The following is a 15679-nucleotide window of genomic DNA, read 5'->3' as shown; positions in this document are numbered from 1 at the left end:
AATCGATTCAATCGGAGTTCAAACTAATTCAGGATTATTGTGACATTATAACAAACTGCGCTCATAAAAAACTGTGAACTGTTATCGAAAACACGAGGATAAAAACTGACTATAATTCTGAGGATCCCTGGATTCATACATTACACACAGGATTGGATAAACTGTGAGTTAGAAAAACATTAACAGCTGAAATTATGTTTTATAGGTTTAGTTAGTTTAGGAACTTACTCGGTGAGTTAGTAAGTTATAGAAATGCATGAATATTAGTACAATCTTAAATAATATGTGTAATTTTAAGTAAAGAAATTTGGGTGCTATTTGTGTCAGGGTCCTGTGGGTCTTTGGGTCTCTGGGTCTGACGGAGAAGCTGTCTGTTTATTTTGATGCCTAATATCTTTATTTTAGGATTCTGTATTTTATGCTTCTATTTCCAGGGTTTTTCTATATTTTCAGGTGTTTTCATTTTATTTCAGAATTTCCGTTTTTTGAATCTTTTATTTTATAAGACAACGACTTTTATGTAAAAACGTTTAGTTGAAATAAACATGACAATTTCAGGGTCATCGCTGAGACAAGACCCCAGAAGACTTGGCCACAGAGTACGTGTCTTCACCCCCAGCACACAACAGAGTGGCCAGATTCAGGTGCGGCCTGTATGTTCTATTTCAGTGTGAAGAACAAGACCCCCTAGTCACAGAAGATTGAACCTGAAGTTGAATGATGATGACAGAGTGACTGAAGAATTCCGGTGTGACCTGTATAACATGTCTCTATTTCAGTATCCCCCTCCCTACCCCCCTAAACCCGAGCCAGAATAGGTAGGCCGAATATATAGGTTAGGTTAGAATAGTTAGTTGATAAATCTGTGAATTAGAACATAATTTCAGCTGTTGATATAAAATACAGTTGTTATTTCAAGTGGAACTTTTTGACAATAAAAGTTGCATTTATTTACAATTGAACTGGATTGAAAATGTTTGACAGTTTGTGAGTTAAGTGTGATTTGATTAAGATGAAGAGTTGAACTGTTGAACTCTACTTCTTATAAAATACAAATGACATTTACTTACGTACAACTGGTTTCAGGTTCAGACAGCACCCCCCCCCCACCCGGTCGGGCCCTGTTCCTGTGGTACCTGGGTTTCTGGTTTATTTGGTTGAATCAATTAATTGATATTTGAACTGATTTTGGGCGCGCGCTGTTTGTTTTGATGTCGATATTTTTCGCGTTTATCTTTGCGGTTTTAACGATGAAATTTGGTTTAATTGTAAATTCGTATCATTAGACGATTAGAACCCTGTACGGTACAGGTCAACTCGCGCCATTTTATTTTTGAATTCATTTCGCGCCATTTTATTTTTGAAGTAATTTCGCGCGATTTTATCACTGACGACATCGCGAGGTTCACATGAAATATACCGCTGTGAAAGGGATGCTGGAAAATAGAGGTAAAATATTCTATCCGAGTTTCAAAACTGTGTTTGATATTGTAATAACTGTTTGTCATGTATTGTGTATTTATAGTTTTGTAATATGCGGAATTCTGAGCGGACACGCGTCACGTCGACCCGATGCCCAAACACCTGACTGGACACGCGTCACGCCGACCCGAGGCCCCCAAACTCCTGACTGGACACACGTCCCCCAAACACCTTCACCTGACTGGACATTCAGACACACTAGTGTAAGTATGAACTCACAAGTGGTTTCCATATTGAAAGCCACTGTGTAGTGACCAGTGTATGAACGCTGTCGACAGACGACATCGCGTTCAGTGTCATTCATCACATAAATGAAACTAATGTTTGATGGTTTCTTTTCACAGCGGGAACAATGCGCGGAGAACTCAACTATACCGGGGACAGAGGTTCAACCAGAACTCAACTCAACCGGAGACAGAGGTTCAACCAAAACTCAACTCAGCTCAACTCAACCGGAGACAGAGGTTCAACCAGAACTCAACTATACCGGAGACAGAGGTTCAACCAGAACTCAACTCTACCGGAGACAGAGGTTCAATCAGTACAATCGCATTTTCCAGAAGGTCAGTTTCAAATACAGGTCAGTATCTCTCAATATCTTCTCTTATCAAGTTTTAGATTGTTGTATCTTTATTTTCCAGTTTGGTGTCGAACAGCGCATCAGTATTCCGGACTGACAGGACCAGAAGCATCCCGGACTAAACAGGACCAGCATCATCCCGGACTACCAGGACCAGCAGCACTCTAGTTGTGGTATCCCGGACGCGGTTCCGCGGTCCTGATTCTAAGTTGAACTCGAGGGTTTATGAACTGAATTAAACTCTGAGTTGAATTTTGACTCATAACCGCGGAACCGCGCCCTCACCCATCACTCACTCACACAGACGACTGATGTATATGTCCGCGTGCATACCGCTTCATCATCGTTCAGCTTGAGATAAAACAACCAAAATAAATCAGCAGGGCCCAGTTTCACAAAAAGGTTTAACTCATATTTTTGGTTTAATTTCAATATTGGTTACTTCATTACTTCAATGAGGACAACAATTCAAACTTAACCGTTTTTGGATTACACTTTTTCGTGAAACTGGGTCCAGGGGCTGCAGTTGCTCAAACATTGGGTAGAGTTAACAGGTGACCAATCCTACTTAAAATCCAATTTCAATCGTCACCATATCATCCATCCACGAGATAACCAGTTGACCAGTTAACCACCTTTTGAGCAACTGCAGTTTGGGAGACCGGTTTTAACATAAGTCCGGGAGTTAACTGATTTGATTAGAACCGTTCTGGATTCAAGTTAAGACCGGTTTACGAAGCTGGACCCGGTTCAACAAAGTCTCGGTGAAAATCTGACTCCTCATGGTCTCAACATCCTAATTGAACTAATTCTAACCAGACTTATGAAACCGAGCATCGTTAAAACTAGGGGCCGGTTGCATAGTCGTGGCTCAGACTTATGACCAGTCTAAGACCAATTTAGTTCTAAAGCCAATCTAACAACTTAAGACCAGTCTTAAGATTTGAGACCACTGTAGAACTTAAGTCACGACTGTGCAACTGGGTCTAGAGGTCTTGATCCCAAAATGATCAACTAATGAGAAAAGCCCACTATATGCAGATTTAAAAGTTTTAAAACCAAGAATCAATTCAAGTCACGCAGCGTCTCGAATTTTCACTAGTAATAATCGTGTGACCTACCTGACGATGAAGCGTCTTAATTCTTGTTGTTTGAATAAATACTTGATTTTAAAACTTTTGAAAATTGTTTGCATATATTTATATCAAGAATTATTGTATAGTGAATAAATCGATTTTATCTCTTAATGAAACAAAATTTTATTGTTTACAAAGAGGAAATTACATTTTTGAAGTGAAGAAAGACGGAAGACTCCGCTCAAGTCGTATCTTACCGACCCAGAGAATCCCAGATAATGAAATGAGAGACAAAGTCCTAAAATAATTTCTAGAGCCAGGGGTCAGTTCTATAGACTGGTATTAACTTAATTGGAAAATGAATTGAGTCAAACCCTCTGTTAAGTTTAAAACCAGTCTATAAAACCGGGCCCACGAGTTTATTCAACGTTTCGACTATATTCTTATAGTCATCTTCGGGAATACTGTATTCCTTGAGCTAGTGTAGTTTATTCAACGTTTCGACTTTATCCTGATAGTCATCTTCAGGAATACTGTATTCCTTGAGCTAGTGTAGTTTATTCAACGTTTCGACTATATCCTGATAGTCATCTTCGGGAATACTGAGAATAATTACTGAACAGTATTCCTGAAGACGACTATTAATTAAAATATAGTCGAAACGTCGAGTAAACAACTCTGGCTCTAGAAAATATTTTCGGACTTTCATCAATGTCTCTCATTATCATTATGTGGGATTCTCGTTATTTCATCGTCACAACCCGGAGATATAGCGTTTTATCAATGGCGATCCGAGTTGGATATTTTATAATTCACTTCAAGTGGCATCATTACGATATTGGATCCAACTTGAGCCGAGTCTAATGATAATCCATCAGCCGTTGATACTATCGACTATAAGCGTCTACTCCGATCTGATTCTCATGCGTTTACTACCGCTAGATGGCAAGTGCGTCGAGTTAGTGATATGAGTAACCGGGACCGTCTAGTAGTTTTTGTGTACATTTTCTACCGTTAGATGGCGAATGCGTGAAGATGTTTTTTGTACGCACGATCACTAATAGTCTTATAGTCGTTTATTTCCACGAGGAACCGATAGATGGCGAGCTCGTGCATGCACCGTAAACAATGGTGGTAGGTTGCTGTGGTTGAGAGGTCGGTCGTTTCCCTTGGCAACACGTGGTACGGCAGCATACACTGTACTGGACCATAGCAACAATCAGCTCCACCCCACCGAGCACAGCCTCGATACAGAACGCCACCCTTAAACCATGGATGTAGTTACACAGAAACTTCAACAGATCAATGAATGGCAAATTACTGCTAAGTCTAACCCCGCCGACAGCTCCCTGCATTACATCGGCCAAACCAGTCAACGTCTCGGATGTGTCGACGACTTTGTTCACAGCTTTAATACACACATTATCGTCAACATACTGTAATATAACAAACACAACGTGTTAATAAACATCAAACTAGCGCTTCTATTCTAGAGGAAATATCTCAATGAATTCTACTACTTCATTTCGTTTTGATTCTATGGAACAAAAATCGGTTAAGTTCGATGAGGAATCGACGTCAAGGGTTTCAAAGAGATCGAGGCACTGTCACAGTCTCGCGATGCCATCATCATGTTCAAATCTCCGTCGACGGAAGATAAGACTGCGCGATTTTTGACACTGGGCGATCACTGCAGCTTCAAGCTGATTAAAGAGCAGGATCCAGTTCTACAGTTGTGAGTTTACAGTTGACATTAGATTAAAAACATTGATAATGAACTGATTTTAACTCAAGAGTTAACTCTAACTCACAACTGTGGAACTGGGACCCAGTTGCTCAAAGGTGGTTAAAGATAACCAGCGGATTAATACCATAATGTATCCTAGGCTGAATTTTTGCGGGATATTTCTCTCATCTCTCTCCTGTACTCACCGATGCAGCGTACGCCACCACTCCCATCAGTACTGCGCAGGCGAGCGCTACAATCGACGCGAATATCGACAGGACCATACAGCCGACTATTGGACAAGTTGTTTCCGAACAGCACGATATCAGAGCGAATATACCGGCGAATAGAAACAGACCGCCAGCCCAGAAATTGTGGTAGATTGGTTCAATGAAACCAGCTCCTAGAATACATATAACCATAGTCACTACTAGTCAATACAGGTATCAATTAGTAGCCAGGATCATGTAACCTCCCAACTGAATCCTGCAACCTCCCAACTGGATCATTCAACCCATCAATTGAATCCTACAATCCATAAACTGGATCCTGCAACCCATCACTGGACCCGATTACCTCTCAGTAGTATCCACCTCATTTCAAAAACTGATCGTCACATATTTTCAATATATATACTTCACCTGAGACATTTTTTTTTATGAGGACACAAACTCTGGTCATTTTTTCGATCAGGACATTTTCAAAAACTGATTATCCACACTTCACGTGTGTTCAGTAGGCTTTCTGGCTTTCAGGTTTCAAGCTTCAGATTTTATGTGACAATATTTTATGAATATCTCGTGTTTGCTTTGAGACGTACCTAGGATACAATACATTCCGGTTCCCAGATATGTGAGACCGATGAATAACTGAATGAGACCACATCTCAACTGAGTATCACGTGCAAATCTGTAGCGATGTCCATCGTCGTCAACTGGAGGGGCTGTAGCAGGAGTTTGAATAATAGTGAGTCCTCCAGGACCTCTGGAGAAATTTTCTCCTCCAACAACGCCCAATTCATGTCCAACCGGGGGATTCACCAGAAACAGATTATTGCTATCCATCGCTAATTACTGTGTGACCTAATTAATAGATTAGAATAATGGAAAAATTTCACCCAAAACCATTAAAGTATCTTATGTTTCGGCAGATGTTGATAAAATAACACTTAGAATAGACCAGCTTCGGAGACTGGGTAAAGAAACAATATACAATTCAATATCAGATGACTTCGGAATCGCTTAAGTCGGACATTTCAGGATATTGAAAACTTGTCAAAGAGTCGTACATGATGTGTTATGATGTATTTCATATAGATTCAGTGGTGTCATCAGGATATTTCAACGAACTTCAGATTTAAACAGTTTTCTACGATTTCATCAGATTCGACCTGAGCGCTCGAATCTTCTATACATAAAACTACATGAAATTATTATTCAGTTATCATAAGTTATATACAGTTATAGGTGTAGGCTATATTTGAGTATTAAAACATCAATTAATCAAATTATTTCGATGAAATCTTCGCACGCTTCCCAGTGCGACATTTGAAGCAGTTAGGCAGAAACCCGATGTCGCTGCTTTGTAGCTATATTTCAGCTGCTACTCCTAGTGAAACACACAAGACGTGGTTAAACCACCGAGTGTCAGACACATGTTTCATAAATCAATCTGAACAAAGGATTGAATACTTTCACTTTCAATAACCAAAAAGAAATATCATTTTAAAATCTAATTAGCTTAAATCAAATTCGATCACGGCTGTAAACATGTTTATGTTGTTTTTTTTTCCGAAATCTTCGGAATGAAATATCACTGTATTCCGAATTCTATAAATCTAGTCCTTAAGCGAGTCCAAGAAATCAAGATAATCATAAATTCACATAACTCGAAATTAATAAAATAAATGTATGTTTTTATACCTTATGAACTGATTGATCCGGCACAAGCTGCTGTTGTCAGGAAATGCTGGCGCCTTCTGTATTACAACGTAATCTTCTCAGAGTCATACGACGTATTGAGATTCTTCCGTCTGTACGCGGTATTGGAGATTTAAAAACATAACATATATCGATCATAGAGAATATGTTTAAATCCTCAAATACGACGAGGGGCGAAGTGTGGAATCCAGCATCTCCTGAACAGACGGAGATTGAGAGAGATGAGGAGAGAGATGAGGAGAGAGATGAGGAGATAGATGAGGAGATAGATGAGGAGAGAGATGAGGAGAGAGATGAGGAGAGAGATGAGGAGATAGATGAGGAGATAGATGAGGAGAGAGATGAGGAGAGAGATGAGGAGAGAGATGAGGAGAGAGATGAGGAGATAGAGAGAGATGAGGAGAGAGATGAGGAGATAGAGAGAGATGAGGAGAGAGATGAGGAGATAGAGAGAGATGAGGACAGAGATGAGGAGAGAGATGAGGAGAGAGAGAGAGATGAGGAGAGAGATGAGGAGAGAGATGAGGAGATAGATGAGGAGAGAGATGAGGAGAGAGATGAGGAGAGAGATGAGGAGAGAGATGAGGAGATAGATGAGGAGATAGATGAGGAGAGAGATGAGGAGAGAGATGAGGAGAGAGATGAGGAGAGAGATGAGGAGATAGAGAGAGATGAGGAGAGAGATGAGGAGATAGAGAGAGATGAGGAGAGAGATGAGGAGATAGAGAGAGATGAGGACAGAGATGAGGAGAGAGATGAGGAGAGAGAGAGAGAGAGAGAGAGAGAGATGAGGAGAGAGATGAGGAGAGAGATGAGGAGAGAGATGAGGAGATAGAGAGAGATGAGGAGAGAGATGAGGAGAGAGATGAGGAGAGAGATGAGGAGAGAGATGAGAGAGATGAGGAGAGAGATGAGGAGATAGATGAGGAGAGAGTGGTGAGATGGAGAGGAACAAGCAAGAGGAGAGGGAGGAGTGAGAATGGTTTTAGGATCAGCGGTTAGAGAGGAGACTGGGAGAGAGATGAGGAGAGAGATGAGGAGAGATATGAGGAGAGAGATGAGGTTAGGAGAGAGGTGGAGAGTGAAAGGGAAGCGAGCAAAGACTCAATAATCGAAAGATAAACTCCAAAAAATATAATTCTTTTCATATAAAAATGTTTGATTTTAATTTCAATTGAACGCACAATCAATAATAATCGATCTATTTCAGTTTCATGATAAAAAAAAAATCGACGAAAGAGAATTGAAAAAACACCAAACAGGTCACGTGTTCATCATCGTAACTACCGTGAAACAGTTTGAAAAATATCCCGACACCCTTCAGTTCAGATTATCTATAAAACCACTTTTAGCGGCTAAAGCGCCATCTTCGTGTTTTCGATTGAGGAGTAAAATATATTTTTTTAAATATATTTTAAGATTCGGAAAAAATGGATGAATATCGAAAAGTTCGATGGATACAAAATATCTTTGTACATATGTTAATAGATTTGAATCGAAGAAATTTTATCATGATCATAAATCATTATTTCCTAATCATTTTCAATATTAAATCGGTTATAGATATCGAAGGGTTAATACGATAGAAGCGACATCTTGTGCGATTAAACGGAACTATTTTTCAGATTTTTCGCCTGCTCCGAATAACGGTAATCGCTGGCGATCATCTCCTCGCGGCGCCGTTTATCCCTGATGTAGAGAATGATGATGATGACGATGATTACTAGTGTAACAAACCCTGCTATCGATCCAATTATTAGCACCAAATTATCTGAAATAAATAATAAACGTTGTTATCAGGATTCGAACCTAAACGTTTGGACCACGTGTGAATCAGTTAGGAACTGACACTACAATCATTTCCATGGAGGGAGACTTTAAGATACGTATATACAATACTAACAAAACAACAGGAAATATAAACGTTTCTTCTTAATGACATATAACAAAGTTATCAACGCATTTAGGATTAGGATGTTATATACTCTCCAACCATTTCTAAGGTACACGGAGGGAGACTTATACAAAGTATACAATATTTACAATTAACAGAAAGTATAAACTCGTTTTGATGAAATATAACTAAGTTACTAACAATATAAACATACACTGTTTACGACTTGATAATTATTGGAGGGATCTATATACATCTAAGCCTTTTTTAATGAATTTAGCAAGGTGGATTGTAGGTTTTTTAGAATATCAAGGTTGCCAAAAGAGTTCAGATTCAAAATATTTTCACGGATTTCATTCATGGGAGATAACACTGAACTATTGGTTCAGTTTTGAATTTCTCTCGAAGATTTGTAGCCACACTCCAAACCGGGCCTAGGTTTAGGATTTACTTTGATGCCGCTCCCTGGAAATTGACGAGTCCGAAATGATAATTACTCTCACCTGGAACCTTACAGATGAATCTAATATGCGGTCGCCAGACTGGAGAGCCGTCTGCGGCAAGCGAGCACGTGTATATTTCCTCACCGGAACTGTATCTGTTACAGCAACAATCGAGGCGAATCACTGAACCGACTCGAAAATCAGAACTATTTCTAATCGTGTGGTTTATAAATATCGGATCACAAGTTGGTACTGAAAAAAAATAGACAATACTGAGAGTCATATTTGAGCATTCGCCTCTTAACTCAGTAAGACTAGCCTTAAATTGGAACCTGTCTCTGAATTGGATGATCAGTTAGTTGGTGGAGTCTGGCTTTCAATATGAACGGGAATTAGAATCTGAAATCGGTGCCTCCCTGGCCTAAAGTTTCACCTTTCCCTTACTGTGGTTGGTTGTTATTCTGCTGGTTTGGTTCAGTCAGTTTAGGACGCGTTTAAGCTATTGAAGTTGGAAGATCAGTTTTTCAAAAATTTGATTTATATTAAGTGATTGTCTCTTGTGCGACGTCTTTGATTTGTTCGTTTTGGAGGTCGTTGAAATCAGAACCTTTAATGCCGAGTTCAAACAGTTATGGTTTTGGTCTCATATCAAAGATCCACCATTAATGGGTGGATTCAAACACTAATGGTTTTGGTCTCATATCAAAGATCCACCATTATTGGGATTTCTTACTGTGTGAAACTGTACTAGGATAAAGGTAAAACTCGTACTTGGAAGAGCGTGGACGCGAGATTCGAGTAGCCGTTCGTACGTCACTCGAGTCGTCTGCGACAGCGACGTATCGTCTGTCGCCTGTAGGTCAAGGTCACAGAATTTGACCCGTTTACACTGTGGACTGGTACGGTCAGTGTTCGGCTGGAAGGATGGTCTGTAGTCGGTTGGTACGGTGTTGAATTGTCGATGCGATTCGAACGATTTGTAGAAAAATAAAGAATCTTGCGACGTCACTCGCCCTGAAATATGCAACCAAAACTCTTTCATTTCACTCAACCGTAACGTAAATATCGAATCTTTTTTGTTTTGAATTTAAATCTAGTTAAGAAAAAGATGAATAAAAAACTCACATTTTTTAGATAATTGATTATATCGTCTTCTATCTATAGAGGAGCGCCGTCTAACGGCGGCGTTTCTGTTCAACGAATAGGGAGCTAATAGACCGTATGCTAATGCCTGCAACATAAATTATTCAAATGAAGTTGGTAATATTCATATTCTGGCTGATTCGCGTGCAACAGAGATCATGCCCAATAAGTTAGAATTTAATTCCCAAAAAATAAATTGTTCGTAAAAATAACTTAAATGATAAGGGGAACACACGTAATTGATATGTAAATCGTGCTAGTGGGCGGGGCTAATACTAACCAATTGTTTGGCCGGTAAGCTGAGTATAATTTGAATAATACCGTTGCTACTGGTGACCTGTACTGCTCTATTGTACGGAAATAAAACCGTAAAATTTGAACTATCTTCTGAGTTCGTGAAGATTGTCATCACTGAAACAGAATATAGATTAAAGTGATTGAGGTTTAGTTATATAAAGAAAATTGACATAACGTGAATTTAACTTGAATACACGGATCCCGTAGAAAATGGAGAATTAAAATGATCCCGATGACGTCAAACCTTTTAAATCGTGCCATTTTTCACCGGGTTCGTCGAACCAGATTCGTCTGTTGTTGTATAAAATCACTAGTTTACGTCTGCGATACAGTAATCGATGGTTCACTCTGAATTCTATCGTATCTACCGGTGTCGTCTGGAAAACTACCGTCGATAAATACGACGTTTTACCTGCACAGATAATTATTACATCGACATCTTAAAATTGTTTATAGATTCATATCAGTTGTTAGTTATTAGTAGGGATATCAACAAGTATAATAGAAGATATATCGAATATTTGTAGATATATCAATTGTAAGCAGGGATATCAAATGTTAGCAGATATATCAACTATTTTAATTTATCAATTATTAACAGATACATCAAATTTTAGATACATCAAATGTTAGCGATATATCAATTGTTTATAGATATATCAACTATCCTAGATATATAAAATAGATATATCGATTGTTTGTAGATATATCAACTATTTTAGATATATCTAAAGCCTTTGACTGTTCAAAAATGGCTATTCCCTTTATTACATCACAGGATGATTTGTGTGGTAAGATTATGAAAGATTTACCGTTTGTATGTCTCTCGAATCTGGCCTGTATAAACAGTCGACTTGGATCGTGTTGTCTTAATAACCAGAATTCACCGATACCCCCGAAAGTGAACAGATCACCGTCCAGTGTCTGTATATGAGATAAACCGAACACGCGCGCTGAAAATACGATATAAGCTAATAGTCGGGGAGAGCTGCAACAACAAGTTAACCCGCCAGATGGCGTCTTCAGTTGTAAAAGATTAGTTCATTATCAATAAAACTCAAACTGAATTTCTAGGCCCCCGAATCCATGACCCACCACGAACCAGGGGCGGGCGCTGTGGCGGGCGCAGGAAAACCTTGTTACACTAACCGTGGTTAGTGGCTTATCCGTGGTTAGGCTAACCAGCTTGAAATAAGAGGCCACACGAAGACAATGGTTAGCGCTAACAGCGTTTCCCTGCACCCATTTATGCTATCCATAGTGTACTAACCACGGTTAGCAGTTAAACAGGGTTTTCCTGCGCCAGCCCCTGGTGGATTCTTGCTTGCCACATTGGGGGTTTCCCACACAAGGGACAGAATAATGGTCGACTATTCAATGGTGCCAATTTAACGATGGAATTAATACGTAAAAATTTGGTCTTTTCAATTGGTTGATGACTTATACTCATTAAGACAATAGCGAATACCAAATATCTCTTACCAAATTTTGGAGGTCTATAATTCGTACAACTCGACGTTGGGCGCCCCCTGGCGTACACGTCGTGCAGACGATCGTTGACGTAACGACAGCAGTAAAACCACGGCATGACGTCACCGGCGTAATGAGATAACGTCGGTACGTACGGTAACGTTGATCGACTGTGATACCGCATGGGGGCGCTACCGTCGCAACGATCTTGCGTGTAGATCAGCGCGCTGTCGTTTCCATAGCAACACTTGTTGCCCGAGCCATCGACGCTGAAAACGGAAACAGGTTACATACGGGTATTTACAACCGGAAGTATATTTCATTATTAGTTCCATCAATTCAAGTTTTCTTTTGATTGGTTGATTTTACATATGAAAGCTGATCGCTGATTGGTCGCGCTATTACCTGGGTAACGCACTCTCTACGCAGTGAACGGCTGTAGGATGATACGGGCATCGTGACGTGGGCAGACGACAGTCCGGGTCCGATACCCAGCTTCCAATGTCGACCAGCGCTTGTTGCAGCGTACAGGGACAGGGTTCGAGCCCGTTCAACCAATCAGTATCGTTCACCTCCGATCGCGACCAGTTCGTACATTTTTGATCGAGCCAATCAGCACCGTGTCGTCTGCGCATCGATCTGTCGATATACCATCCTAACGGTATTACACGTGACCACTCTCTACAGCAGAGATAAGCGAGCGTTTTTTACCAAGTTGGGCCGAAAACTGTTCACACAGTGGTGCCATATGGGTACGTGCCTTTTTTGCCCAAGCCAAGTATCAGACCGGGACAAATGATTGCGTTTTAATTGCAACTGGTTCCGGAAGTGACTCACTTCGCTTTTTTTAAAGCATTGTTTTAGTATCGTGTGAGTGGTTTACGTGTGAGCGCGCTCTCTTAATCAGAAACGAGTCAAATTTGGCTCGGGCCTGATCCGGGCCAATTTGGCTTGGACAAAATAGACCACGTGCGATCGTGGAATTTGAATTAGGGATATTCAATCGAAAGATAGTACAAACCCGTGAACTTGTAAAACCCCGAATTCATTCTGGCAGTTGTCTGATGCGGTGCGTTCATCACAATGTAAAGACGTTGGATCCATTGTAGTTACATTGTTTAACTCTAGCACTACACCGTACAGTGTGCGTAATTCTGGCCCTTTTAGCTGAAAATTAGCATAAAAACGAATTATTTCACGTTTAATATTTTTTTTGCATTTATATCCAACACAAGATTTTCAAAAAGAATCTATGATTTTCGACTTATTTACCTCTTGGAACGGTGACGTCACTGATTTCAAATTCAAATAACTCGGATATTTAACGGTTTTTAGATCGTTGTTCGTCCGTAATTTCACTGTGAAATTCTTCGGTTTTAAATTCATCCAATTGTCGTCAGTGAACCGAACCAGCAGCGGATATCGATCGTGTGGTACTGAAAATACAGAATCCAGAAAATGGAAATAATGACTTACTGAGTTATAGAAACCTTTAAAACACCTGCCGATCAAATAAAACAGTTATTTGTATTCATTTCATTTTGTTGCCTTTAAACAGGAAATAAAACCGATAATTTCTGAATCAATCTTCCTTCCCAGTATTTATAGATCGAGGTCTTAACACACCTGATGATGGTCTCTAGAGAGAGGGATGGGATCGACGGGAGGATGGAGGGAGGGAGGGAGGTAGGATGGATGGAGGGACGGACGGATGGATGGAAGGACGGATGATAAATGGGGGAGGGAAAAAAGAAGTCCAAACCGTCGTGTTGTTAGATTCTAATTCTAATTTATAGGCCCTAAACGAATTCTGGTTTTAAGCGGGTCTCATCAATCACATCATTTATTCACACCTGCTTAAGTTTGTTTTAATCTAACGTTCAATATAGTTCGGCAATAAATAAAACCGCTGTAACAATTTTATCTAATTCTAGAAGATATTCTTTAGCCATGAATATAGATTAGATTAGTCACTAACCTACGTTATAAATATTAGTAAAATTAGTCGAATATTCTGCGTCTGTTACCGGGACGACGAATACTGATTTTACGACAAAGTGACCGGACTCTTTTACGTTAGATATCGAGCACCTGTCCTGGAACTGATCTCCCTTTTTCGTCAAACACATCGAGCTGCGTATACTGTCGCCAGAGGGCGTCGTGTAGACGAGGTAGTTGTCACGTGTGCCGGTCGAGCGGTCATAGCAACGATAATTCGAGTAGACATTGTTACCGCCGAGCTGAGTGAAACCGTGAGGACTGATTTCTGAAATAATACAAAATGCATTTTTGAGACGAATCAATTCATCTTTAAAATGTCTTCCCGAAGTTTGAACTGTTTCGTTAGCAGACATAAGAATAGTTTCTTTGCGTTTCTCCTATCAAATTGCGAATAGCACTGGCCCAAAAACACAACCTTGAGGGACTCCACTTGTTACGGAAAGTTTATCTCGAGCCTTCAATCATTACAGACCGTGACCTTTCTTTTATAAGGTCACCTTTATCCAGTGGAGCAAGTTTCATTTTATGTCACTATTTTCTACTTTCTCATATGGGCGACTTTAATGAAGGCTTTTTGAAAGTCGAGAAACATTACAACGGCCAATGATTCACCACAATCAAGAAGTCATCGGTTCTATCTTCAATTTACTGCAGAAGTTGCGTCTGTGTTGACCTACCTTGTACAAAGCTATATTGTTCCTTAAAAAGGTTTCTCGGTTTTTCGCTTTTAAATGGTTTTGAATAGAGATGGCGCAGTACCTTACCTAGTCTATTGGTAGTACCCATCACCTGACATCCGCCTTGTACAACTCTCTCATCCGATATCTCGTAGTAAAACGAGCCGTTATCGCGATGTCCCTGCTCAATTCCATACGTGAAATTCATCACATCAGATTCAGCTAACAGAGCCGGTGAGCCCGTTACCCTGGGCAACGGGTACCAACCTAAACCGTCGCCCCAATTGAAACCGGTCTACAATGTTAGAAAAAAGAATAACGTTGAGAATGCTCGTCGGATAAAATTTAGTCAAAATGGCGATTTATCGAAAACCTAGCCAATATTACATTCCATTGCCCTTGAATGTAACTCTCCGATGCAGATGCACTTGTTGGTACATTCCATTACCCCTGTATTGAATGTACCTACCTCCAAGTGCACCTGAGTTAACTGTAACTACGTACCAGTGCACCTGTTGCTGCTGTGCCGCTTTTCTCTGCATCCAGCTTATAGTAACGGGTGATCGAATAGGTTTTCGAATCGAAAGGATCGACTCCTAAAATCAAATGAAACGTGTTCACCTGCAATAGAAATTCTAAACCATAGCGGCTGTCGTAAAATGTAAAATATCTAAGAAATAGTTCTATTTTTATCAATTCCTAACACGTTTTAGTTCATTGATTCGAAACTCGCACTGGAAACACTTTGTTATCACTCACTGGTTGCGGATGAAGCCAATAATCTTCGTCGAACACCAGGTGGCACCACAGTACTTCTATGCCTTCTATCTCAGACGGTGGTAGTTTACTTTGTCTCCGAGATACGATCGGTCGGGTGAAGGTCGGTGGAAACTGCGGTCGGACGTTCAAATCGAAGTCGAATTTATCCTTTGAAAGTAAAATTCGTCAGC

The 15679-nt window shown here is 40.1% G+C and overlaps 2 protein-coding genes across 2 annotated transcripts; both read right to left on the bottom strand.

Annotated features, from left to right (window-relative positions):
- Positions 1 to 3302: 3302 nt before the first annotated feature.
- LOC141911346 (uncharacterized) lies at positions 3303 to 5749 on the bottom strand. The gene is made up of 3 exons (XM_074802348.1): positions 5685 to 5749; positions 5071 to 5267; positions 3303 to 4574 (listed from the first exon to the last, which is right to left on the bottom strand). The coding sequence occupies exons 1-3, from the start codon at positions 5698 to 5700 to the stop codon at positions 4215 to 4217; spliced, it is 573 nt and encodes a 190-aa protein (XP_074658449.1). The 5' UTR covers positions 5701 to 5749; the 3' UTR covers positions 3303 to 4214.
- Positions 5750 to 7966: 2217 nt separating this feature from the next.
- LOC141911179 (sushi domain-containing protein 2-like) lies at positions 7967 to 14894 on the bottom strand. The gene is made up of 13 exons (XM_074802157.1): positions 14817 to 14894; positions 14030 to 14317; positions 13324 to 13487; positions 13073 to 13218; positions 12457 to 12732; positions 12064 to 12320; positions 11394 to 11534; positions 10826 to 10993; positions 10565 to 10695; positions 10267 to 10372; positions 9913 to 10155; positions 9202 to 9393; positions 7967 to 8575 (listed from the first exon to the last, which is right to left on the bottom strand). Exons 1-13 carry the CDS (start codon positions 14836 to 14838, stop codon positions 8409 to 8411), a joined length of 2301 nt encoding a protein of 766 aa, XP_074658258.1. The 5' UTR covers positions 14839 to 14894; the 3' UTR covers positions 7967 to 8408.
- Positions 14895 to 15679: the final 785 nt, after the last annotated feature.

The sequence above is a fragment of the Tubulanus polymorphus genome, chromosome 9, assembly GCF_964204645.1.
Source record: "Tubulanus polymorphus chromosome 9, tnTubPoly1.2, whole genome shotgun sequence".
NCBI classification, from domain to species: domain Eukaryota; kingdom Metazoa; phylum Nemertea; class Palaeonemertea; order Tubulaniformes; family Tubulanidae; genus Tubulanus; species Tubulanus polymorphus.
Note: the sequence above shows the minus strand (reverse complement) of the source record. Positions and strands in the feature narration are given on the sequence as shown.

Excerpts from the sequence above, each read along its gene's own strand:
- LOC141911346 (XM_074802348.1), bottom strand. Across the intron at positions 4,575-5,070 it reads TGGTGGCGTACGCTGCATCG|TATGTTGACGATAATGTGTG; the intron begins GTGAGTACAGGA and ends GTTATATTACAG.
- LOC141911179 (XM_074802157.1), bottom strand. The coding sequence starts at position 14,838 with ATGGGTACTACCAATAGACTAG. Across the intron at positions 13,488-14,029 it reads TACTAATATTTATAACGTAG|TACCACACGATCGATATCCG; the intron begins GTTAGTGACTAA and ends CTGTATTTTCAG. Across the intron at positions 8,576-9,201 it reads ATTCATCTGTAAGGTTCCAG|ATAATTTGGTGCTAATAATT; the intron begins GTGAGAGTAATT and ends TATTTATTTCAG.